Below are 26256 nucleotides of genomic sequence, written 5' to 3'. Positions count from 1 at the left end.
CAAAAAGCAAAATTTCCTATTTCATCTGAAAAAATTAAAGACCTCCTTGATTGCCAGTTCCACATAACCTTTGCTGGAGAGTTCCCTGAAGCATGGGTATTTGTGAATCCTTCCTTCAGTAGAGGTAACTGGAAACTGCTCTCCTTGAAAGAGGACCTCTCAGTTTCTATTTGACCAATTCTCATTTCATGATGAGCCTCACTCATTTAAAGAGTCCAAAGTTTAAGAGGAAGCAGAACTTTATTGCAGCCCTGGTTCCTCACCTACCTACTTAAGTTAGGAAACAACCCGCCCCCCCCACTCCTGGAACGATGTCCAAGCAAATCTGTACTCCCAGAACCCAGGACTTGGTATCACCAAAGACTCTCTAGAATAAGCTTAGGACATGCGATAAGGTCTCGGCTACCCCCAAGTGGCTGTCAGTTGGTGGATGCAGACAGTCCAAATCTACAACTACTGGGAGACGCTAAGGTTAATTTGGCATCATGTTAACAACGCTGAGGGTGGGGAGAAGATCCATCTATGCCATTTACCTAAGACAGAGGCAATGGAATCCACCTTTGCACAGGTTTAGAGATTTTCCAAAGATGGAGGTCCCAATCTCCAGGTGTCTTTCTCTTCTTAGGAATTAAAAATCTCTTCATTGCCATTTTCCTTCTGAGTCCTCCTACTTAATGGAACAGGGCCTCTATGTCGTGCCATGGAGCTCTCTTGTATTTTCAGTCCTGTGCCTCAGTGTCTGTTTTCAGTGACTTTGGCTAAGCAATCTGCCTCTAGGTATGCTTTCTCCAGCACCATCTGGACTCAAAGAGATGGTGTGGAGTGATTCTGAGCATGTGACATCTACACAAATCCAAGGCTAGTTCTCCCATGCTTCTCTTTCTGGACCAGAATGCAAATGGAACTTGGAGCAGCCCAGGCAGTGCTGCCTGGCCTGCCCACACTGTCATGGACAATTTCCAGTGAGATACTCATTATCCCTCTGGAGCGGGCACAAAGCTCAGTCGCCTTGCAGTTTAAATGTAGCTCAGGGTGGAGCCATGTCACAGTGGGTGGGAGGGGGAGGCTTTCTTTAAGAAAAATACAAAATAATAAATAATTAGGTATTAAAGTGAATATTCAGAATGGGCAAATAATCACAAAAATTACAAATACTGAAAACCTAACATAATAGCAGACATCTATATATCAATTGCTAAACACACCACTATCATAGTTTCTGCCTACAAGTTTTGGCTCCCTACTCTTTACTCATCTGTTCACATGATAACAATTTTAAAACATTTTACAAAAAGAAAATAGAACAATAACTCGATCTTTCATATAGCATAATCTTTTGTTTTTAATTGACAGAAAGCATAAAAACAAATGGTAATCCTAGTACAGGTTTGTGTACTTCTAGGAATTATGATAAATTCTATTTCATAGGCTTCCCATCAAGAAAGAGATATGAATTTATAGTTTTATGCTGTATTATTGAGCATACCCGATGTGTACTATCTATGAGAACAGAATCCTGGGCTTAAAATTTACCAAAAATGTAATGATAAGATAAAATTTTCCATAGATAGTTTCTAGCGCTATCTGTTCAAGGCTTATTTTTCCTCCAAGACTTTCATATTCCCTGTGCCAGACACCAGAGCCCATATTCACATTTTGATAGAACCCTAGCCTGTATCCAGCATAGAAGGAGCGCCATCATAGTGGGCACCGGGAGTGTATTTGGAGGCTGTTTTTACACTGGGGCAGCCAGCGGAAACTTAAGTATACACCACAATTGGCTGCAAATCATATAAATATAACCCACCAAACACAAACTAAATTCATTTCCAATTCAAATGCCTCTTAGCCAAATCCCCAAAATGCCTGTGTGACAGAAGGAAAAGAGACAATGGCCTTAATCTACTGTAGCTAAATCATCTTACTTTTGCTTAATTTTACAAAGACAAATGACAATTACTCCTTTCTTTCTTCTCTTTCCTCCATGAACAATTCAGTCCTAAAGCCAGTAGGGAGGGACAGAGCAGGGTAGAGAGATATCTATGCTAGCTAGGGGACTGGGGGGACATGCAGTGGCTTAAAGAGGAGTGACAGAGTTACAGTGGGGTAGGTGGCAACATGGTAGTGCAGTGAGTCTGGCTCAAGCTGAGTGAGAAGGGAATAGAAGTACAGCCCTACACAGGCTCAGGCCCCCATCTATGTGAAGTTCTTGCCAAAGATGCAATCGAATCTCATCACAGAGAAATGTCAGAAAAACCTTGGTTAGCGGACATTCTATAAAATATATAGCCTACAATCTTTAAAAATAAGAATGTCATGAACCTTACTGAAGGACTGAAAAACTGTCCCGGAAGCTAAACAGATATCACAACTAAATGCAACCTGATTCTGAATTGGGTTTGAAGATTAGATGGTAGAAACATGTCAGTGTCAAATTCCTGATTTTGAGGGTTGTATTGTAGTTATGTAGAAGAATGTCTTTGTTTGCAGGAAACACATACTAAAGCATTGAAGGGCTGATGTGGCATCAGATTGGCAACATACTCTTAAATAGCTGTTGGGATAGAGTTCCCTGTACTGTTTTTCTGTAATTTTGAAAGCTTCCAAATTATATTAAAAGGATATAAAGGATGATCATATGAACGCATTACTAGGGTTGCTCAGGACTTTGGAAAAGGCCCACACATATGAAGGGACCTGAAGCTTATGTTTCGTTAATTTCACTATCTCTAATTGCAGCAAATTGTTCTATGCAGTACTGCCTGCAAGGCCAATGTACCAAAGGCATTTTTCCTGCAATTTAATCCTTGCTTTAGCTATACCTGCTTTCTGAGGTCTTTTTGGCCTTCCTACCTTTACTAAGAATGAATGTAATGGAATGAATATGTTCTAAACATGCTGCAAGGTCAAGGAGCAGCAGGCTTGAGCCTAGAGGCTCAGATCACTGAAGGCCCTTTGGGCTGTGCCTATTTACTTAGCCTGACTTGGTATAATGGCCAGTGTTTTGCATGAGGCTCACTGCAGACAATGTGGTATTCACTGATCACAGTCCCTTCTCTACTGCCTACTTAGGGTCAGCATGTGTGTCATTTGCTGGATGCCCAGGACTTGGGGAGTTCCACTTGGAAGATAAAATTCAGAGAGAACAAGAAATCTTTAAAATCTCCAACCTTCACTCCCTTTTTTTTTCCATTTATTTATTTTTGAAAGACAGAGTGAGACAGAGCAAATGCGGAGGAGGGACAGAGAGAGAAGGAGACACAGAATCTGAAGCAGACTCCAGGCTCTGAGCAAACGTTCAGCACAGAGCCAGATGCGGGGCTCAAATCCATGAAGAATGCCGAAGTCTGACACCTAACCAATTGTGCCACCCAGGCGCCCCTCACTCCCTTTTTCTGTATGCTCAGTTCAGTTCCCACCCCCCTTCTCCTTTCTACAAATCTGTGTGCCTATGGAGAGTACAATGTGGTCCATCCTCTCAAGATGGACAGCTCAAAGGGAGAGGGCAGCAATTTAGGGACATAAATTTAATTCAGGTGATATTAGTCCATTTGGCTGCACATTTAAACTATCCCAATCTAGATTTTTATTATTAAAGTTTACACTTTGATCTCTTCCTATATCTCTCAGTTGGTTCCAAATTCAGGCAAGGAAAAAAAAGTAGTTTTTATTGGGTCCTTTTAATATCCAAGACAAATAAAAGATGATGGCATCCTCCAGAGTGGTGACAACAAATAAAAAAAAAAAGTGATCTGAAATACACTTTAGGAAGTAGAACTGACAAGGCTCAGTGCTGGTTTGGATATGGGGGATAGCACAGGGAGTCCTAAGGCCACACTATATTTGGGGATTCACTAGAAGGACTCATGGAACTCATAATATAGTTGTTCTCATGTTAAGATTACTAGAGTAATATTGTAAGGATACACAGCTGGATGAGCAAGGGAAAAGGACACAGGTGGAAAATGGAAGAATCCAGGTGCAGGCTTCCTTCTGTTCTCTCCCTCTGGGGAGGGATAACACAAAGCTGACCTCTGCCAGCATGAAAATGTAGAAACAGGTGTGCAATGTTTTTGCCCAGGGAAGTTTTTTTTTACTGGGGGCTAATCACGTAAGCACATCTGTCTAGCAGGTACCAAAGTTCTGGACTCCCAGAAAGAAAGCAGGTCGTGGTCAGCATAAACCATATTGTTTATGCAAACAATTTCGGCACAATGAAGCATCCTGAAAATCTTATTTCAGTATAGAGCACTATTTACCAGCCACATTCCCATATGTCAGCCAGGAGCCAACCTTACAAGCAGAGCTTTAAAAGGATAGCAGTCTTAGGTCAGCTTTGTTAACTCTTTTCTGCACAGGAGAAGAAAAGGGGAGATAGGAGTATAGCATCCAGGTTTCTACCTTAAGCATGTGCATGAGCAGGGCTGTCACTGATAGAGAGGAAAAAGGAAGTATAGCTTTATAGGAGCTAATTAATATTTCAATCTTGAACACATAAAACTGAAGATAGCTATGAGATGTCAAGTTAAATTATGCTTTGTTGCAATCATAAACAAACTTAGGATTTCAGTGGTTTAGCACAACAGTTTATTTTTCACCTAAGTTACATATCTTTCATGGCTTGGTGGAAGGTAGTGAGTGGGGGGCTGATGGGTGGTCTCTGTGTCAGATGGTCACTCAGGGACCCAGTTCAGTAGAGGTCCACCATCTAGAATGTCTGCGGTTGTGACAAAAAAAAAAAAAAAGACACTGGAGTAAGAACTCTTTTATGCTTCAGTCTAGGAGTGACACATGGCCTCAACCAACTGTAAACAGGGTGGAAATGTGGGGTAGTGGATGGGATATGTGGTGAACACCACTGTTTTTGCCACAATATCCAGGTATGAATGTCACATAGGTGCCCACAACAGACTTTCACTTAGAAGTTATGAGCAGCTATGTTGTATTTGAAGCTGCCCTTTTCCTGATCTGAATCATAGTGGCCTCCGATGGGCAATGTTATTACCCTTTTCTGGTTTGAAAAAGTAGAAAATCCTGATTGGTTGACACTCCTCAAATCCCCCTATACTGAAAGTATCAGCATACAAATATCTTTATTATTCACAAAATAGATTATGGTTTAGGATTAAAGGCAGTTTTTGAACTTCTTTGAGAGGAAGGGCTCTGATGATCAGAGCACAGGAGAGGGGCTCACAAGGTGAGCAGAGACATTTAAAGCTACTTTTAGGGCTCTGGGTGGCTCATTCACTTAAACATCCAACTTCAGCTCAGGTCATGATTTCTTGGTTCATGAGTTTGAGCCCCACATTAGCCCATTTCAGATCCTCTGTCCCCTTCTCTCTCTGTCCCTCTTCCATTCTCACATGTGCTCTCTCTCTCTCTTTCTCTAAAAAATAAACATTAAAAAAAAAAACTATTTTTAGACCAAGATATTGATGAGCAAGTTCACAGAGGAAAAGCTGGAGTTTTCCGTGGTAGGTAACAAAACTCATGCCAGGGCTACCACTAGGTGTCAATAGTAGGAAAGGAAAGCATGAGAGAACAAATGGAGAAAGATTGTAGGGGAAGATGTGATTGGCTCCAAGGTGTGAGAAGGTAGAAAGTGTCCACACATTTCCACTAAACCTTTCCAAGCATTTCATATTATTACATGATTAATCCCATTAATACTTTACATAGAAATAAAAGAAAGTTTACATTTCTCTCTCTCCCTCTTGGGTACATATATGTGCATAACTACTGAAGTCTTCCGTTTATTTGAAATCAGATTTAAGGTCAACGAATCTAAGATGTGTCTTATTTTAATGCTCAGGTTATGTCAAGACAAAAAAGGATTTTTCATTAGAAACAGCAAATCTTATTTAGTCCTTTCATGACACAGCTAAAGACTGCGAACACCCTTCATGTGCCATAAAATAATTTGGAATGGCTAAGAGATAATGTAAGTTATAATAAGTCCAAAATATATGTTCACTTTGGTAAAGCAGTTCATCAAAACTAGACGATTAGTTTTTGCTTGGATTGGTGAAATAAATGGTCAAAAGGGAAATTATCCCATAAAATATTACTATCACCCTAAAACTACTGAACAGAATAGAAATCAGAAGAAACTAGCACTGGAAGCAAATCCATTATTCTGGGTTTCTCAATCCTTTATATGTTGAGGCTTATAGAAAAATTGCTATTCTTAATTCTTCCGTTGCAGTAAGTATCCTTACACATGAATTATATGCATCGTGATGAACTTTTGTAAATATTTAATAAGGTAAATTCCTCAAGAGTGAGATCGGTGGGTGCATTTAAAATGTGGGTAAATGTAGTGAGATTAACACACATTTTAAAATAAATAGATGCTACCTACGGTTGTCAAGCACACTTTCACGACTGTGAGTCCGGAAGACCCGGCAGAGGGCAGACGACCCGAGGCCAGCCGGGGACAGCACCATCGGCCCGCAGGGACCACTGAGGCAGTCTCCGGGGAATGGCGCTCTCGGGTCACGTGGGCGGCTTCGCCCCGCCCCCCGGAAGATCCGAGCTGTGCTCTTTGCTCTGGCTCGCGCTGCAGCTGGCTGGACTTGCTGAGGCGGAGCGGGAGACTAAAGGTAAATTCAGTTCTCGCGGNAAGGTCGGGCTTCCGGCGGCAGCGGCGCCGGCGGTGGCGTGCGCCTGGCGAGTGGTGCGCTCCTCTAGCCTATGATCCCGGCCCTTCTGAGCGCTGTGGCCTTGCGGGTAGTCGGCTCGCGTTTGTTAACCGTTCATCTCCGGGCTGGCTTCCGCCCAATCACAGGGAGGCCCGGCGAGCTTGTTCACCTTAGAGTCTGGGCCCACCCGGGACCTGACATCTGGGTGGGGCCGGCGGGGCGTTTTTAACTAGCTTTCTTGGCATCTGTGCGCACTAAATCTGCTCCAGGGTTTCTGCAGCCCAGGGCGTGGTAAATACTCCTCTCCTGAAGTCCATAGGTGCAAGAGTGCAGCACATCTGAACGGCCACACATAGGCTGTGCCTGGGGTTCCTGAGCGCCTCTGCGTCTAACTACTGTGGACGGTCTTTACTAAGGTGTTAAATACAGCTTTGAAGTCGTGCGTTAAGTTGTCAGAACTGGAAGGGCCTTAGAGATGACAGCTGACATAGAGCGTTTCCCATGGTCGGGTTCTGCTCTAAAACACCTGATTTATAGTGAGCATTCCTCACCACATCTGTATGTGGCAGATCTTTCTTACAGACGTGCAAACTGCAGCACAGGGAAATGAAGCAACTTGCCCCAAATCACACAGAGCCGGGATTCAAACCCAGTTGAACTCACCTGGTGATCACAGATCTTTAACAGCAGGGATGATGGTAGCAAATTCCAGAGCAGCTACGTGACTTTATTAAATAATTAGGGAACTATTCCGTTTTAAACATTTGTTGACGTGACTCTTGCACATTAACTTTCCTAAACTAAATGTTTGGTGACACATATATATGTATATATACATACACAGTTATCTTTATTTTGCTAAAAGGCTTTGTACCTTTAGGACAGTTTACTTGCAGGCCATGTGTCTTTATAAACCCATGGATGCTGCTTAGGTGAAATGTTAAGAGTTGTATACTGTGTTCACCAAATTTAGACCCAGAAGATGTAGGTTTGAATCTTGACTGCTACTTTGTGGGTTTAGGAAACCTTTTGTTAAAGAGGATCCTGTACCCTTAATTTCTTCATCTGCAAAAGAGGTATACTACATACCCCTTGGAGGTTTTGGGAGGGTTAGTGAACTCATGTATGCAAACAGTCCAAGTGGTTGGCACTCACTGAAGGATAACTAGTTTTATCTGTAATATTCTGCCATCCAAAGAGATACAAAACTGCTATCTAAGGCTGGTCTCTTCTCTGAACCTAAAAACAAGGGTGTCACCCTGGAGCTATGCATCCTGATAATGTGTAGGCCAGGCTCCAGACTTAGTAAAAGCACCTTTGTCAGAGATCAAGAGGAATAATAAGTAAGTTCCTTTAATTTCCTGTCTCTTTTGTCTCCAGTGTCTTATGCAAACTTAATTTTTTTTTTAATTCAACCTGAATGGATTCCCTATGCTGGAAATGTATCTAATAGAGACTGAGGATCTATTTAACTAATCCGTAACTTTATATGGTGTTAGCACCTTTAGAAACCTATATTAGACACAGGCCAAAAAATACTGCTTGAGAAGGAAAATGGAACAAAATATCTAAGCTTTTCTTGATCTAGTCCCCAAACAGCACAGACCAGTTAATTTTTTATTTTCTTTTATTTAGTTAAGATTCTGCTATCTTAAAGTAGACTCAAAATGAGGAAATGTGTGGGAGCTTATGAATAGTGTATCAAAGTAATAGTAATTAAGGTGAATACATTGGTTCTTATTATTGTCTGAATGGACCATGATATTCACAGTATTTAATTAAGAATAATGTGGGTGTTAATTATAACTGTTACTAGCTATCATAAATAAATATGACCATTATTTGAAGGGTATGATAAAAATTTTCCTACGCAAAAAACTGTAATCCTAATTCTTTGAAAGCTTTCGTAATTAAGGTGAATACATTGACTCTTATTATTATCTGAATGGACCATGATATTCACAATATTTAATTAAGATTAATGTGAGTGTTAATTATAAATATTACTAGCTATCATAAATAAATATGGCCATTATTTGAAGGGTATGATAAAACTTTCGTAAGCAATATGCAAGACTGTAATCCTAATTCTTCGAAACCTTTATCATTCACCCCAGCGTTCTCTGCTCATTTTTTATCAGCTTGTGCAAAGTTCACTGCAGTTTTCCTTTGTTGGGGTGTAAGACTTTATGTTTGAAGAGACTGAAACTTGAGGAAGGATTGTATTTGGTCTCATTTATTTGGAAGTTAGGATAACTTAGTTAACTTTTGATGCTACTGCACATTTCATATATTTTACTTGGGGATACAAGTATTTATTTTCTAACTTTTTGCCTGTGAAAAGAAAACTAAATATTCATTTATTTCTCCTTCTACTGCCAAGTTTTTAAATACGCTGAACAAAATTCTCAAAGAGTCCATTCATGATCTACGGATCTATGCATGATCACGATCTATGCAAACATGCAGAGGCATGATTTCTGAGGATAGAAGGTGCCATTTCACTCCCCTTTTCTTGGTTTTAGGATCCTTTGTTACATAAATATAAAGTAGGATACAACTTATAGGTTAAAAGAGTAATTTTAAATATAAGACTAAATGTTAACCTTCAGGCATTTAGGAAATTTTGTGTTTTCTATCCCCTTGCTTTTCTTTATAAATTTACCCTATCTACATGTATCCATCACTAATGTTTTGTTTTGCCTGTTTTTGCACTTGGTAAAATAGAAGCATATTTAAATTCTTTAAAACATTTTTTCCTTTAAAGTTATATTTTTGAAATTAATCCAACTTGATGCACCCAGACATTTTTTACTGCTACATTGCATTCCACTGAATGTGAAAATTCTCCATTCTACTGTTGATGTATTTTGAGTTTTTTCCCTGTCTTTTGCTGTTATAACCATTCCTGTGATTGTCCCCTAGTATACCTGTGCATGTTTCTCTGGAGTGTACTGAAAGGGGCATTAATGGGTCGTGAATATGTTCGACTTTACTAGGTCATGCCAAATCGTGGTAGCACTAATTGATGTCATCACTATCAATTTCTCCGTATCCTCACCAATACTTGCTATAATTTTTGCCACTCAACTGGATAGAAAATAGTATCCCATTTGTGACTTTGCTTTGGATTTCTTTTACTTTTTCTGTTTGATGAGGTTGAACATCTTTACATGTAATCACTGACCATTTAGACTTACTCATCTATGAAGTGTTTGTGTCTTTTGCCCATTTTTCTGTGTGTGTGTCCTTCATATTTTCTGAATTGTAATCCTTTTTTGGTTAAATATGTTGCAAATTCCATATTTCTTTTTTTCCTCCTAGCTTATTTCAGTTCATCTGTTCCCTTTTTTACCTTTATTGCCCCTCTGTTCTGTCACAAAATGTGATAAAGGCTGCACATCCATCCAATACCATGGAGTAAATACTACCACCTGAGCAATTTGTATACTTTGGGTACCTGCCAGTATCAAGCAAAACAAGATAATTGTTTAGGGATGTGGCAATCCAGCCTTCTGTCAGCCACAGCTAAAATCCAGAAAATTATAGCATGAGCAAGGCCCTCATTGCCTTTTCTTAAAATTACTATGTATTTTTTATTATGAAGTAATTTTTAATTTTTTAAATTTTAGTTGACACAGTGCTACATTAGTTTCAGGTGAACAACATAGTGATTCAGCTTCTCTGTATGTTATGCTGTGCCCCCCACAAGTGTAGCTGCCATCTGTCAGCATACACCACTGTTACATTACAGACTGGAGTCTATATCTCCCACTCCCCTTTACCAATTTTGCCATTCCCTAACCCCCCTCCCTTTGGCAACCATCAGTTCTTTGTGTTTATAGGTCTGATTCTGCCTTTTGTTTCTTGGCTTATTCATCTGAGTGAAATCACGTGGTATTTGCCTTTCTCAGTCTGATTTACTTATTGTGAAATAATTTTTTTAAGATAGCATATGTTATTTTTTGCCATCATGTAAAAAAGTAACTAGGTTAGTTAGAGCAAGAATTAACAGTGCAAACTTCAGAGTACCAACTTGACATTTCTGTAATTTCCTAAGACTGATTTGTGTAATGCTTTCCTTTGTACCTTGAATTCTAAGTTCCTTCCTGCCTCTCCTCATCAACACACATGCACACACACAAACATCCCTCATCCTACACCTCGGTTTTGGAGCCCAGGCTTATGTAATATCTAGTATCTGTCTTCCTTACGGCTCAGGATTACCCTTCTCAAAAAAGTAGTCTGTGAAGTTCTTCTTTCAAGGCTCTCTCCTAACACATTCACATAGAGATTTTTTTTTAAGTTTTTTAAAAATTTTTGTAATGTTTTATTTATTTTTGACAGGGAGACAGCGTGAGCAGGGGAGGGTCAGACAGAGAGGGAGACAAAGAATCTGAAACAGGCTCCAGGCTCTGAGCTGTCAGCACAGAGCCCGACGCGGGGCTCGAACCCACAAACCGTGAGATCATGACCTGAGCCGAAGTCGGACGCTTAACTGACTGAGCCACCCAGGCGCCCCTCACATAGAGATTTTTACTTCTAAATAATAACTTCTGTTTTACAAACTTACTTTTTAAATGATCCATGCTCTTTTTTTCCCAACATTTCCAGACTTCCAGTCAGTCATACAAGATTAAATAAATACTTAGAGAAGCCATCAGAAAGCCTGGAGCCACTTGGTGCTGCCATAAAACACATATTCCCTCTTGTTGGGAGAGGACTGGGTCTATAGTTTATAACCATTCTAAGCTAGATTCATCAAGTTCCAAGTGCCCTTTTTAAAAGTTCCATATGTGCATTTATATGTAAAATGTTAACCTAAGATTGGAGTGAAATCAAAATGGCAGTTTCCTGTTCTCAAGGAAAGGTACATCATCATTCTGTAGAACTTCCTTTGAAATATGACAAGATTACTGTATTTGAAGAGGAGGAGGATTAGGAAGGGTCAGTCATCTTCCTAGAAATAGGATATTGGAAGTTGACATGTGATGTATAATTTTGTTAAATATCTTAAATTATAGGCAACTGTATCCCTGTATTCTGTTTAATACCATGAGCGTTCCATGGCAACCTTCCTAATGTTTAACAGCATCTGGGTCTCCACAAGTATCATGGGCCATCACTTTGATTCACTTCCTTTCCTTTTTTATATCTACTTCCTTATCTTGTATAAAGCAGAGTTGGATACCTCTCAAGTTCTCTGGAGCTTTTTCTAGTTTACCAATCTGATGAAATCCGTAAAATAATGAAATTGTTAAAAGGGACCTGAAATTGGAAAGGATGAGTAAAACCTAGCCTTGCCACAGTCTCTAGAATGGTTGTTACATTTTGTTTCGGAAGGCTTATGTCAACCTAAATATCTACTGAGACATTATTACTGAAGAGTTATTTTGGATTGAAAATGAACATATAAGCCACTTTTAAGGCTGATTGTGTGCCTAATTTTAAATGTCAAATAATAGCTCCTAAATGTCATACAGTGATGTATATAAATCATTATTTTTTTTCAAGGGCTAGATCAGACCTATGCAGAGTTGACCCTTGAGCCAGTCTCAATATGAACAATATTGAAAGATTTCTTAGTCTTATTTTTCTCACCTTTCAATTTCTATATTTGGCCAAAGGGTATTTAAGAATCTAATAGGAGACAAACTTTAAAAATACTAGGAAGAAAAGTAATGATAATTCTGGATGTATACTCTTACTTGGATGTTAACTACTATTTGATTTCTAGGAGAGTTGAGGTTAAGGAAATAAGGAAAATTACAAGGAAAAAAGTAGGTCCAACCCTTCATGAAAGAATGAAACTTTAGGGACAGTTTCCAAGGAAGTCCATATTTTCTTCATGTATTGTGTAATACACAAAGAGGTGGCCAGCATTAGAATGGATTTTATTCATTGCTTGCCTTCTTGCTGGGTTACCACTTACTTGTCATTTGAGGAGAATGCAGGACAGAAAAGTAAGCCCGAGTGAGTGTCATTTGATTCACAGTAGATTGGACACATGCTGGTCTCACCTCTCTTGAGGCTCTCTTCCACCTGAGCTTTAACTGTTGATGTGCCTAAGGAATTGTATTAGACCTGTCTACACTCCCTCTCCAACTTATTCCTTTGAATTCTGTACCTTGTCAACTCTCGAATTTTTCTCTCTAGTGATTCTCAACTCTAGTTTCATATATCTAACTGTAGACTTGGTATCTCTGTCTAGATGTCTCTTAGTTACCCCAAACTCATTATGTGCAAAATGTAGCTAGTTCTTGATTTTCCATTTCTGGAAATACCATTCTATTTTCAGTCTTCCCTATTACAATTACAATCTCCCTCGTTGCACAAACCTAAAACCTGGGAACTACCCTTATTTATTTTTCTGTAGCTCCTTTATTCCAGTTCATGAGCCCAACCTCTCTGGTCTTATTCAGTTTCCTCACTGTACAATTAAAATAATACCTTTTTATAGTAACATGTTAGGAGATTCAGTGAATTAAGTAAATGTAAAGTCTTAAAACAGTACCTGACATTTAATTAGCACCATGTAATTGGGCTACTGCTATTGTTGTTGTTACTTTTTCACCCCCACAAAATCAACACCCTGGTCTAAACCTCCATATTCTCTCCTGTGGATCACTGCAATAGCTTTCCTATTTCTATGTTTCCACTCTTGTTTGGCTACAATCTTTTGTCCACACAGCTAGGGGATTCTTTTAAAAACAGATCATGTCACCTTTCCCTGATTTACACCCTTTAACGCCTTCCCTTTGCCCTTAGAATAAAATCCACATACAGTACTGCACAACACAGGTCCTGTTTATCTCACTAAGCTCACTCATTATACTACAGTCTCCTATCTGTTCCTCATTAGCCAAGCCTCCTTTCCTCAAGTTTTCATATTTGTTGTTCCTTCAGCCTGAAATGCTTTTCCTTCAGTTTACTTAGAATGTCTAGTTCATTTGCATTTTTCAGGTTTTAGCTCAACTGTCATTTCAGGATCATCTTCCCAGCCTGTTCTTTGCAAAATGGTCTCCCCTTTTCTCTCATATTACACAGTTCATTTTCATCATGGCTGTTGTGGTAGTGTGTAATTATCTCATTGTGTGCTTACTGGTATTTGTTTGTTGGTCTCACCAACTAGAATATAGTATCTAGAAGAAAGAGACCTTATCTCTTTAACTTCCTTTAAGTGCCTGTCACATAGTACATGGTCAGAAAATATTTATCAAATGAATGATAATCTCTAACAAGGAAAGAAAACTTTGCAAAAGGAGAATGTGAAGATCCATTGTTGAAATTTTTCTTTTCATTTCGTACTTCTGTGCTAAAGATTATCATCAATTGCCCCTTCTTGAGAATTTTGCCTGCTTACTTTTATTTATTTATTTATTATTCAAAAAATTTTATTCTTTTTTTGGTCTTGTCTTTGCTTTAATACATTTCTCCCTTTTTTATAGTTTATTTTCAAGTTAGTTTCCATATAACACAAGTGTTCCAATCCCCACAAGTGTTCTCCTCCATGCCCATCACCCCCCTTCCCGTCTCCTGCCATCTGCCCTCAGTTTGTTCTTGGCATTCGAGTCTCTCATGGTTTGCCTCCCTCCCTCTCCCCCACTATTTTTCCCCTTCTCCTCCTCCATGGTCCTTCGTTAAGTTCCTCCTAATCCTCCTATAGGTGCAAACATATGGTATCTGTCCTTCTCTGCCTGATTTATTTCACTCAGCATAACGCCCTCAAGTTCCATCCATGTTGCTACAAATGCCCTACTTACTTTTTAGACATCTATTCTTCCCTAAGTAGATAACAGATAAATTTGTCCATCAATGATACAAAGAAAAAGTAGGCTGTAATTAGATGTTACCATGAGCTTTTAATTTCTTTCCTATAGTAAAGGGGTTGAAATAGCTCTGCTACAAGATAATGGTCCAGGTGCATACAAGGTCTCATGCACAAATGCTGTAGACAGCCTCCGTTCTGTCCACCCACATCAGGAAGTGATCTTGCCTTACGCCACTTGTGGAGCTGGATGTTGTCTGGATGGTTGAAAGTTCCCATTCTCCAGCAGAGGGCAGAAACCATGAAGGAATATCCAAAAATGTATTATTAAGAAATAAAAAGTAAAACCGTTTAAGTGGTCTCAGTTTGCATTTTGTGATTTTTATTTCACTACATGCAAAGATTCAAAATATGCTCTTGCCTAGGGAAGAACGCTCTTTGTCAACCCTAAGGTAATATGATACATGGTTCTTTATACTTTTTGAAAGTTATAGACCACTACAATCTCCGTCCTGAGAGGAAAAGCAGGAATGTTTCCAGAAAAATTGGCGATAACAACACTAATGAAAAGAGGGTGAGGATAAGAAGAAAGATTTGGGGTTAGGAGTAAAGAGAGAATAAGCAAAGCAATTCTTGGCAAAACAGGATATAAAGGGTTTTTTTTTTGTTTTTGTTTTTTTCAGAAACTGTCAAAGAATAAAACTCAAATACCACCCCCCCCCCCCCCCCCACCATGGGAGCCCCTCAGGAAAATCCTCTACAGAGGCTGACACTCCTGACACTGATGTATCTTGATGTTTCCTTCTCACATGGAACTTAACAGACTATGACTGTTCTTAAAGTATACATGAAGTCTCTTTGAAAGGGCTGCTTTCAAAGAAGTAGCCTAAACATCTGTGCTGAGAAAAGATATATTCAGAGTACCTGGAAATTCTCTACTAAAACTTACCTGTTTAGAAGTATATATACATAGGGGCACCTGGGTGGCTTAGTCGGTTAAGCGTCCGACTTTCGCTTAGGTCATGATCTCGGGGTTCATGGGTTTGAGCCCCGCGTCGGGCTCTGTGCTGACTGCCAGCTTAGAGCCTGGAGCCTGTTTCAGTCTGTGACTCCCTCTCTCTCTGACCCTCCCCTGCTCACGCTGTCTCTCTCTCTCTCCTACAAATAAATAAAACATTAAAAATAAAAAAAAAAAGAAGTATATATACATATATGTGTGTGTGTATACTTATATATATATATACTTATATATTATATAATATATATTATATACTTCTATAAATTATATAAATTAATTGAAGAGAAAGCCATCTCTTTGAATTTCCAAACAAGGCAGAGGAAAGTAATGACAGTTTTTGAGTTAAGAAAATGAAATGTGTCTGTTCATACCTAACCCCTTATGCTACAATAGTTATCTGGTTGATTTCTAAGACTGGCTGTCCCCTCCAGGCAAAATCAACCAAGAGATCCAAGACTTTTCAGACTATTGAAGAATCCTACCTTCAGGAGAAGGTTGAAAATAACATGATAACTGGGTGTTGTTTAGCATTGAATTGATGGATAATAAAAGGACAATGACACTTAAGTCTCTGGGTCTTGGGACTTTGAAATATCCATCTTACACATTGAAATAAATATGAGTCCAGCCTCAAAGTGGGGAGTCTTCCCTATTTCGCAAATTTTAAGAGTCTCTAACTTGAAATCCTGACTAGGACCCAGTGTTTATGANAAAAAAAAAAAAAAAAAAATACATCAGTCTTAGAGAAATCAAACGTCTCTTACAATAAGATTATCTCTCTGGCCAAACTCAGTGAAGACTACTTGCTTTTTATTTGGTTTTGTTCAACTAGCATGGATCCTGATGGCTCTGAACAAGATTCTGAAGTGAAGGAATATTCTCCTGTCTATGTTGGCAGAGAAGATGACATTAAAAAATCTGAAAGAATGACAGCTGTAGTCCATGATAGAGAAGTGGTCATTTTCTACCACAAAGGAGAATATCATGCTATGGATATTCGCTGTTACCGTAAGAGTTTATTTTTCATTTGCAAATCTTATGTTTACTAACCACAAAACTATCAAATTTCTGGCTTTTGTTTTTTAGTGACTAGATGTAATATTTCATTCCTTTTCAGACTCAGGAGGACCTTTACATCTGGGAGAAATAGAGGTATGTAAAATTAAGTTTATTCCCTACTAATTCACATTTTTATTTATATTATCTCATTATGCAAAAATAATTTGTATTTGAGTTTGAACTGTCTTTTAATGCTTTAAGTATAATTGCTAATATTCTAGGAATTTACAATCTTACAACGTAAAGAAAACTATTTCACAGACAAATATGAGAAGTATGCATGTCTTTTGACCTAACAATTATACTCTGAGATATCTATCCTACAGATACAATTGCACAAATGTTTAAGTATACATAAAGGAGAGGTTTACTGTGGCATTATTTGTCATAATGAAAAATTGAAGGCAACCTAAATGTTTTACCAATAGGAAACAGTTTCAATATGCTGTGAATAGCCATGCTATGGAAAACTGTGCAACCACTAAATTAATGAGGCAGATCTTTGTGTGTTGCTATGGAGCGATGTGACCAATTTCTTTTTGAGCAGAAAAAACAAGCCATAGAATGATAGTTTTAATGAGATCCCATTTTTTAAATAAAAAATAACATTCAGTTTTTACTCTGACTTACAAAGTTTGATTTTTTTCAGTGATTATAGATTACCCATATAATGTAGTAACAATATAAATGTGTGTATTTTCAAAATTTAAAAAAGGCTTATCTGAGGAGGGAATGAGGGAACTGGCTTACTTCCAAACTAGCTAGCTGCCTCATTTGTTTTCTACTTCATAAAATTGATCTCTCTTCCTCCCTCCCTCCTCTCCTCTCCTCCCCCACTGGTACAAAATAAATGCTTAAACTTAGTATTCCGCTCTCTCTGCACTTCATATCTACCTATTTCCACACCTGCCCTCATGTTAAGGGACACACATGTGTTTACATCATGAACATGAATGTGAACGTTTGTTGACCGCTCTGTGAGGGTACAATATCAGCATTCCTGCACTTCCGGTGTAGAGAACAAAAAGGTAAGTACCTGGAGATGATCATGTGAAAGAATTTCCCTCAGTTTTTGACCATAATGAGAGCTGTAAGACTTTGCTACTCAAAGTGTGGTCCATAGACCAGCAACACTGGCATCCCCTGGGAGTTTGTTGGAACCACAAACTCTTGCACCCTACCCTAGGGCTACTGAATTTAAACAAGATCCTGGTGATTACCATGCTCTTTAAAATCTGAGAACCACTGATTTAAGACAGTTAAAAAGTTGGGAACGGACTACACTGGGTCACAAATCAGTTAAATTTGGGTCTCTTCAGTTAACATATACATTCATGCCTTTAGTAACCCTCTTAAATGTATATTTGATGCTTCCCGTGCTCCCAGTGGCTAGAGGAAATTCCTTTAGAAGCACTTGATGCCCTTGTCCCATTTCTGTCAAGGAAGTGATGTTCACATCTAATAGTTAACAGCATAGCTTCAGTCACATGGTGTAGTTGCCTGAGCTCATTTTTCTGATAGAGTTCTAACACACTGGATTTCTAATCAAACGCAAAAGGGACTTGATGACTCCTACGATTAGGTTCTGCCTTATGCTGAATAATTTGTAAATGGAAGGAAAAAAGAGGAACTGGCCTGTTCTTTAACCTGGTTATTCTGCAACAGAATCTGTTCTGAGTCTGAGGCTTATTGTGAATGTTGGAAATGTCAGACTATTAAATCATTTATTTCCTTTCCCAGGAGTTTGATGGACGACCATGCATAGTTTGCCCCTGGCATAAATACAAAATTACTTTGGCAACAGGAGAAGGACTGTATCAGTCTATAAACCCTAGAGATCCAACAGCAAAACCTGAGTGGTGCTCCAAAGGAGTAAAGCAAAGGATTCATACAGTGACAGTGGACAATGGGAATATTTATGTGACTCTTTCTAAAGAACCTTTTAAGTGTGACTCTGATTTTTATGCCACTGGAGACTTCAAAGTAATTCAGAGTTCTTTCTGATAAAGTTATATGGCAATGAAAAATGTTGTGTTTGGAAAATATTTTTAGAATAACTTTGTTTCAATAACAAAGAGGACTAATTTTCCCAACACAGGCACATTTATTACTTTAAAAAAATCGCATAAATCTGAGCAGTTCAAAATGATGAAAGGATTATTGTCAAGATCTATAGAATACATTTCATCCAATCCTCTGGATTGATTGGAACCTGAAGGTTATAGGTTTGGAATGTGCATTTTAAGAGTGAGAATGATTTGCAGTAACCACAATGAAGAAAAGGTAAAAATAAGGTCTAATAAGAAATATGGGGGGGGGATCCTTATTTTGATGTAGTAGACTTTATCATGGAAAAATTTTTATATATACAAACCGAACAAAATAGTATACCAAGCTCTCATCACCCAGCTTCAATAACTACCAGTGCTCTTTCATTCTTATTTCACTGATACCTCCACACACTCTCCATCTCCCCTATTTGATGATTATTCTTACTTTTTTTAAAAGTAAAATTTAAATACATTGAAATAATTAAGTCTCAATGATTCAATATTTCCAAGTATCTAGCAGACTTTTTATACTTTAAAAGTGCCCTCCTTAATCCCCACGTACTGCAAATTGAAACCAAATAAATCTTGGCTCAGTTTCTCTCTGGTCAAGGCAGACACTGTCAAAGGAAGGAAGATACACACAGCTGCTGCCCAGACGTGAGGGATGTGAAGTCTCTTATTCAGTGAGCCAAAGTACTGTGAATGCCTAGATGCCATTTTCAAATAAAGGTGTTCTTTCTTTTTCAAGACTTTTGTGATATATGTAGAACTAAGTGTTTCATGTAAATGTTACAGAGAAGAAAGACAGGACGTTGTTCCTTAAGAGTCCTTGCTGCTGAGTTCACAGGCAGAGTTGATGTTATATTGGTCCATCCTGCCTTTACATGCCAGTTATTTATGAGCAACACTATTCTGGTTGCCTGGTGCCCACACTGTATTAGAACACTCTGGGTGCTTATCATCTAAAACTCAGCAACATCTTATATTCTACTATAGGAATAAGAAGGATCAGAACCAGGATGAACAGATTATGAATTCAGAGAATTCTGTGAGAAAAGCTGTTTGTCAAAATTGGAACTTTGTCTCAAAAGCACAGTAATCTTCTTAGTGGCATAGGACTGAATTGAAGCTCCAAATGTAATATACTTAACATTCTAAAGGGACCACCTGGACTCTTTCCCTTGGTTGTTATAAAAATTACAAGTGAATAAAATACCTATCATGAAGGGTCTGCTTACAGAGCCCTTTGCTACATATTATTAGATTTCCTTTCTGATGGAATATGGGTAACATGTGGTAATACAACACTTGTTACTCATTTCTCAGACTACTAAAAAGCCAAGGCTGGACTTTTTATAAATATTGTTTATGGCAGTAGCTATTTACCAGGTACAGGAAATGTACCATCAATGGATGGGTATATTCTAGTCTACTAGGTGCTAATCCTCCAATGACCAGTCAGGTCTTAATGTGTCCAGAAGTTAATACACAGGGAAGAATCCAAAGTTCCTTCTGCAGGCAGAACAGTGGCCCTCATTTGGAGGGCCAGTTATAGAAGCAATCTCTCTCAGAACCCAGTGGCCACTATGAGTAACATGAACTTGATTTTTGGTTCTAAATTTGTTCCTCTATATCTGGAAATTAAAAAAAAAAAATGTCATATCCTATCGTCACATAAATTCTTTATTAGATTTGAAAATAATATTCTGTATTATAAACTTATACACGTGACTTACAACTCCTACAGATGAGGTATAAAAGGATTGATGATAGGCAGATTCAAACTATGCAGCCTGTACATAGAAAAATAAATCCTTTATTATCTCTAAAAAAGTAATGTAGCATTTTGATACAGAGTGTGTTTTCCCTCCAGATAAATATGGTTGATCCTTGAACAATGCATCCTGCACAGTCAAAATTCCATATATAACTTTGGACTCTCCAAAAACTTTACTAACAGTCTACTGTTAACCAGAAGCCTGACTGATAACATAGTCAATTAACACATTTTTTTTGAATATTCTATGTATCATATACTGTATTCTGCATGGTAGAGAAAATATTAAGAAAATCATAAGGAAGAGAATATACATTTATAGTACTGTATCATAAAAGACAGGCATATAAGTGGGTTTGCATAGTTAAAATCCATGTTCAAGGGCTAACTGTAATTGGAAAGATACTTGAAACAAATCTTTAATAAAAACATAAATGTATTTATTATAAATATACTTATGCTATAAACCATAGCACAAAGTCTAACCCTCCAAAGGATACACTTTCTTGTTCATTAAAAAATATCATATGGGGCACCTGGGTTGCTCAGTCGGTTAAGCGTCTGACCTGATTTCGGCTGAAGTCATGATCTCACATCTCAGGAGTTTGAGCGTCATGTCAGGCTCTGCACTGACAGCGTGCAGCCTGTTGGGATTCTCTCCCTCTCTCTTCCCCTTACCCACTCACGCGTGCACACGGTGCTCTCTCTCTCTCTAAAAATATATAAATAAACTTAAAAGTCATAGTCATACATATATTCTCCATCAAGATTCATTTTATTTTCTCTATCACATAAGTACTTGAGAATGACATTTTAGTAGTTCCCCACCCCTTCTCTAAAGCAGAGCATTCAGTATATGAAAACTAGTTTCTTAGTTTTGTCTGTTGAAACGTGATAGATAACTCTTAAGCTCCACTTAGTGATATTTATACTTGATTTGTTCATTCATTCATTTCAGCGCATTGGTCAAACACAGAATGTAAAACCTGGATCTTATTACTCAACTTATTGGCAGGAAGTTTGGGGCGATCTGAAATACTGTCCGGTTTCTCCGGTAATGACCTGTAAGGTTTTGCTTTGATTTCACTTTCATGAAATGGAAGCTCAGAAAGCACAGGCTCAGAAAAGGCTTTTCTAAGATTCTCACTCTCCTTTCTGTTTTGCCTTATGGATTCTTCTTCTTGGAAGATTTTCTTTACCTTCTCCAGCACAGCATTAACACAGACTGTCTAATGATAAAAAAATTTTTTTGAGAAGTAAAGTTTCTTCTTAAGCTACTGAACTTTGGAGTAACAAGTCCAATAAAATATTTAACATAAAGCCATTAATCTACTTAATTCTAATAAAGGAGCACTTCCTTTCCTGGCACACGATAAACATCAGGAGATTGCTTTCTTGTTCTAAATATATTACATCATAATCTAGAAAGAAAATTAAATCCTGGTATGCTTCAATAAAGACATGTTCTCCCTCTTCCCCCCGCCCCCATTCATTAGATGTCATATCTTTACTCTCTGATTTAATTAAATTCCTTTATTCTCCTGGACTTAATGAAAAATTTTCTGGGAGATGAAATTTGTCACCAAACATGTTAATATCTCAAATTAGGTTTTTGTTTTTACTTCTGCCCCGTGCCAGACTTCATTTATACCTATGTTTACAACTGGAAGGGCTTATACCTATGTGTACATAGGTACACATGTGTGGAAGGGCATTAACATTTTAGTAAGAATTTAGTAACCCAGTAGTAGATCAATGATTTCTAAGCAAACACATGATTCATTTTACCTCAAAAAAAGTGCCATTCAGTACTTTAAGAGTGTCAAAATGAAACACAATGAGAAATAAAACTTTGAAAATTGAGAACCATCAAGAACTATATCCAGTAAACTTATTCTGTAAGTTTACTAATGAAGATGATGATGCATGTGTTTAAGGCAAGTAACAAGAATAATGAAATCCACAAATATGAGAAGACCTAAACCAACTCATATTACCAAAGTGATACCTAAAGCTGACATAACAGACAATAAACATTTAGAAGATTTTCCTAAAGAGGCTAATGGTAAAAGTTAGAGGGCCTTAGCTTGACAAGTTCTTCCTGACCTCCTCCCTCCTCTTTTCTTGGCCTTCATCCCACTATACAATAAGGGAACAGGAGATGCTTTCCATCACTTTCCTGTCGTTAGTATGGAGTTATGTGACTGTTCTAGCCAACAAAATATGTCTGCTGGGGGAAGATCAGAAGGGAATTTTGAAAGTTTTCCTCCTATATAAAAAGGAAGACTCTTTGTCTTCTCTTCCTACTTTGGACAGGACAATGATATAGATAGGATGCCTGAGCATGAGGCAACAAACCTAAGGACCAAAAACAACAAACAAGATAGCAGGAGAGAAAGATGGAAAGGCCCTAGGTTCATGACGACATTGTAGATCCACTGTACAAACCTGGGAACCACATAACTCTAGACTTTTAATTAACTGAGATATTTAAATCTGTTCATCAACGAAGGTACTGCCAGATATTTTTTGTTACTTGCATCCAAGTATATCCCAGCCTAGAGCTATAAAATTTTGTCATCTGTCACTTTCAGCTGGAAACAGCTTCATTCATTTTTCTCCATATATGATCATTTTCTATGTATGCCATGCTATGAAAGAAGATTAGGAAGCCCTGTCCTATTCAATATACTTCTTCTTCCCTCACCTACAAAATTTTATCTGTGCCCATTCTAATCATTTCTACCCCAGTCTCGGAAAATAAAGAGTCTTGATAAAGGTCAGTATCTCTGTTTACTTTTAACCTATAGCCTACCTCTTCTCTATTAATAATCCCCTGCCTTTTCAGCCTCTTGTTCTTGACTGCGTCTTCCCCTGCAACTTATAATATGTTCATGTATCTTCCATCTTATAATTAAACATTAAAAATCCCTGGCACCCTGTTTCTCTCTTGATCGCTATATATGCTGCCTTTTCTTACTCAAACCAGTCTATATTCATGGCTTCCATTTTATTATCTCCTCTTACTCTGAAATCTGCTTATTTCTTCCTTATCCTATTGCATCACTGAAATAATTCTCAAGATGGTTGGCTCCAGCATCTTCACTACTAGATCTAATGAACACTTTTCACTTTATTTTACTTGACTTTTTCTGTTTATATTTCACACTTAACTGCTCACAACTTCCTGAGTTCCTATTTCTTTGGCACTTTTTCTCCTGATTCTCTTCCTACTTTTCTGATTATTGCTTCTTGTGTCTTCTTCACAGATATCCTCTTAGCTCACCGTAAATGTTGCTATTTTTCACATTTCTTTTGACTTTCCACTTCCAGACTTTTCACTTTTTCCAATTTCCAACATGTATGTTATTTGCTTTCAAAATTGTAACTCCAGCCCTGACCTCTCCTAGACCTTGGGTTGCACACATGACCAATCATCAGGTCTCCCAAAATATTGTTTACCTACTTAAAAAGTTTATAGCATAATAAGTCATGTAGGATGATTTCAAAAGCCTTTGAGAAGCTAGAGTTTAATTTTGGTTTTAGTCTACTTTGTTTTAGTTTCACCATATCTATTTTGTTCCACCCATTTTTTTTTCAGCATATTTGCACCCTAGCTCAGTTGGATTTCATTTTTGCGTAAGATTCACATTTAAGATATTGAGCATTTCTCAAAAATTTTAAACACTTGTAAGTATATTTATAAGTTCAGTTATTTAAAATAACTATTAATATGTTTGAAACTTATTTTACTTTTTTTTTTTTTCAATGATGTCTTGGCTATTCTTGGCCTTTTTCATTCCTCTGTAAATTTTAGAATAAACTATGGTCAACTTACACACCTGCTCATATTTAAATCAGGACCACAATGAATCTATAGATTATGGGTAAAACTGAATCCTTAGTATTATGTGTTTCAATATGATAAAAAATATTAACAAAAATATATAAGACCTTGGCCAAAAAAAACCCCATAAGAATTATTAAGAGAAATTAAAGAAGATCTAAGCAAATAGAAGAATATTCCATGTACAAGCATCGAAGAGAGGACTTATTCTATCAATTATCAAGACTTATAAAGCCTTTGTAAGTAATACAATATTGAATCACTGTAAGAATAGAAAAATAGATCAATGGAATAGAACAGAGAATCTATAAGCAGACCTGCATATATAAGGACACTTGATGTATGACAAAAGAAGTGTTCTGGAGCAATAGGAAAAGTTTTCTCTCCCCTCCCCCTCCCCCATAAATTGAGTTGGATCAACTGGATAGCCGTGGAGGAAAAATCTGTTCCTTACCTCATACCAATTCCAGATGGATTATAAATCTAAAAGTGAAAGGTAAAATAACAAAGCTCCTAACATACATCAGAGGGAATAGTTTCATGACCTTGTGTATAGGTCAAGATTCCCTACTTAAGACATAAAAAGCACTTAACAGAAAGAAAAACTTAATACATTGGACTACATTAAAATTAAAAGCTTCTGTTTTAAAGACACTGCTAAAAGAGTGAAAAGGAAATCATTGAATAAAAGAAATAACCAAAAGAGTGTTTATTCCTAGAATATATTTTTAAAGTACAAATCAATAATGAAATGATAGAATAGAAAAATATAAGATACTTTAACAGAAATTCACAAACGAGGATATCCAAATGTTCACTTAGTGCATAAAAAAGGAACTCAATCTCATTAATAATCAGATGCAAATTAAAGCTACAATGTCTTAATACTATATACCCACAAGAATGGCTAAAATGGAAAAGATGACAATACAGACTGTTTGGCAGTATCTGCTAGAGATGAACACATGTGTACTCTGGTAGTCTAGTAATTTTACCAAAACATATGTACAAGAATATTCATAGAAACCATATTCACAGTTGCCAAAACTATGAATAATATAAAATATATAATCAATATATTATAATTACATATTTATAATAATGTTTATAATGTTTGCATATTTATATAATGTATTATATAAATAAGTTTATATATTACAATTATAGTATATATTATGTTGTGTATTATAAATTATATAATATTAAGTTTGTATATATTATATGTTATATTTTTATAATACTGTAAAATGTCAACCACAGAATGGAAGTGGCACATATGTTGAATATATATATGTTCTACATATATACATGTTCTATATATATACATATATATATATTTCAACCAATGGAATAATACACAGCAATGAAAATCAATAAACTACTGCTATAGGCAATAAATCTCAAAATGATAATGTTGGGCAATAAAACACAAATGTAAAAGAATATATAGTATATGATTTCATTTATATACAATTTAAACAAAACTGTCTTTAGTGTTAGAAGTCAAAATAGTGGTTACTTTTATAGAAGAGGAAAGTGATTTGTGAGGGAAACAAGAAAGAGGCTTCTAGAATGATGGTTACATTTTGTTTCTTCATGTGTGTGGTAGGCAGATTAATAGATTTTGTGGGAATTTATCAAACTGTAGTTTTGTGTCTGTGTGTTACACATTTTAAAAAAAATTTAAAGTAAAATGGCAGTGATTAAAAGAAAATAACCCTTATAATTTATAAAATCCTTTATATCTTTGTCACACTTTGTAATGAACACTTATGAATTACAGCACTTGTAATCCAAAATACATTAACATGTGTATTCCCCAATATCATAGACCTAAATGATGGAATGCTGAGCTTAGCCAACCATGGCATAATGGGTAAAACAAAACAACCATAGCTAAGTGAAAGTAAAACCAAAACATTTTGAACAAATCATAATAAACTTTATAAAAATAATTTTAGTTATGTAAGCAAATTAGTTTTTGGTGGAAAGATTTGGGTTCAAAAGTATAGACTTTACCTCAGGAAAGGTAATTGTTTTTAGAAAAGTAAATTTTTAATGTAAAATTGTGTAAAAATAGTACTTTGGCTTATGA

The 26256-nt window shown here is 37.1% G+C and overlaps 2 protein-coding genes across 4 annotated transcripts in view; one reads left to right on the top strand and one right to left on the bottom strand.

The window, feature by feature from the left end:
- Positions 1-6551: 6551 nt before the first annotated feature.
- RFESD (Rieske Fe-S domain containing) lies at positions 6552-19284 on the top strand. 2 transcript variants are annotated; one of them, XM_077765200.1, is made up of 4 exons: positions 6552-6602; positions 16260-16435; positions 16545-16579; positions 18227-19284. In XM_077765200.1, the coding sequence occupies exons 2-4, from the start codon at positions 16261-16263 to the stop codon at positions 18488-18490; spliced, it is 474 nt and encodes a 157-aa protein (XP_077621326.1). In that variant the 5' UTR covers positions 6552-6602; position 16260; the 3' UTR covers positions 18491-19284. The 2 variants fall into 2 exon arrangements, with proteins under 2 accessions (XP_077621326.1, XP_077621329.1); XM_077765203.1 differs by lacking the exon at positions 6552-6602 and adding an exon at positions 6629-6676.
- Positions 19285-21066: 1782 nt separating this feature from the next.
- The window catches only part of SPATA9 (spermatogenesis associated 9), a 23497-nt gene continuing 18307 nt past the window's right edge, over positions 21067-26256 (bottom strand). For both annotated transcript variants that reach the window (XM_077765223.1, XM_077765224.1), the window contains exon 5: positions 21067-21543. In XM_077765223.1, the coding sequence (XP_077621349.1) occupies positions 21256-21543 (288 nt within the window). In that variant the 3' untranslated portion in view covers positions 21067-21255. The remainder of the gene's footprint in view (positions 21544-26256) is intronic.

The sequence above is a fragment of the Crocuta crocuta genome, unplaced genomic scaffold (assembly GCF_008692635.1).
Source record: "Crocuta crocuta isolate KB4526 unplaced genomic scaffold, BGI_CrCroc_1.0 scaffold645, whole genome shotgun sequence".
Taxonomy (NCBI): Eukaryota; Metazoa; Chordata; class Mammalia; order Carnivora; family Hyaenidae; genus Crocuta; species Crocuta crocuta.
The sequence above is the reverse complement of the archived record's forward strand: the minus strand, read 5'-3'. Positions and strand labels throughout refer to the sequence as shown.

Excerpts from the sequence above, each read along its gene's own strand:
- RFESD (XM_077765200.1), top strand. The coding sequence starts at position 16,261 with ATGGATCCTGATGGCTCTGAACAAGATTCTGAAGTGAAGGAATATTCT. Across the intron at positions 16,436-16,544 it reads TATGGATATTCGCTGTTACC|ACTCAGGAGGACCTTTACAT; the intron begins GTAAGAGTTTAT and ends ATTCCTTTTCAG. Across the intron at positions 16,580-18,226 it reads TACATCTGGGAGAAATAGAG|GAGTTTGATGGACGACCATG; the intron begins GTATGTAAAATT and ends TTCCTTTCCCAG.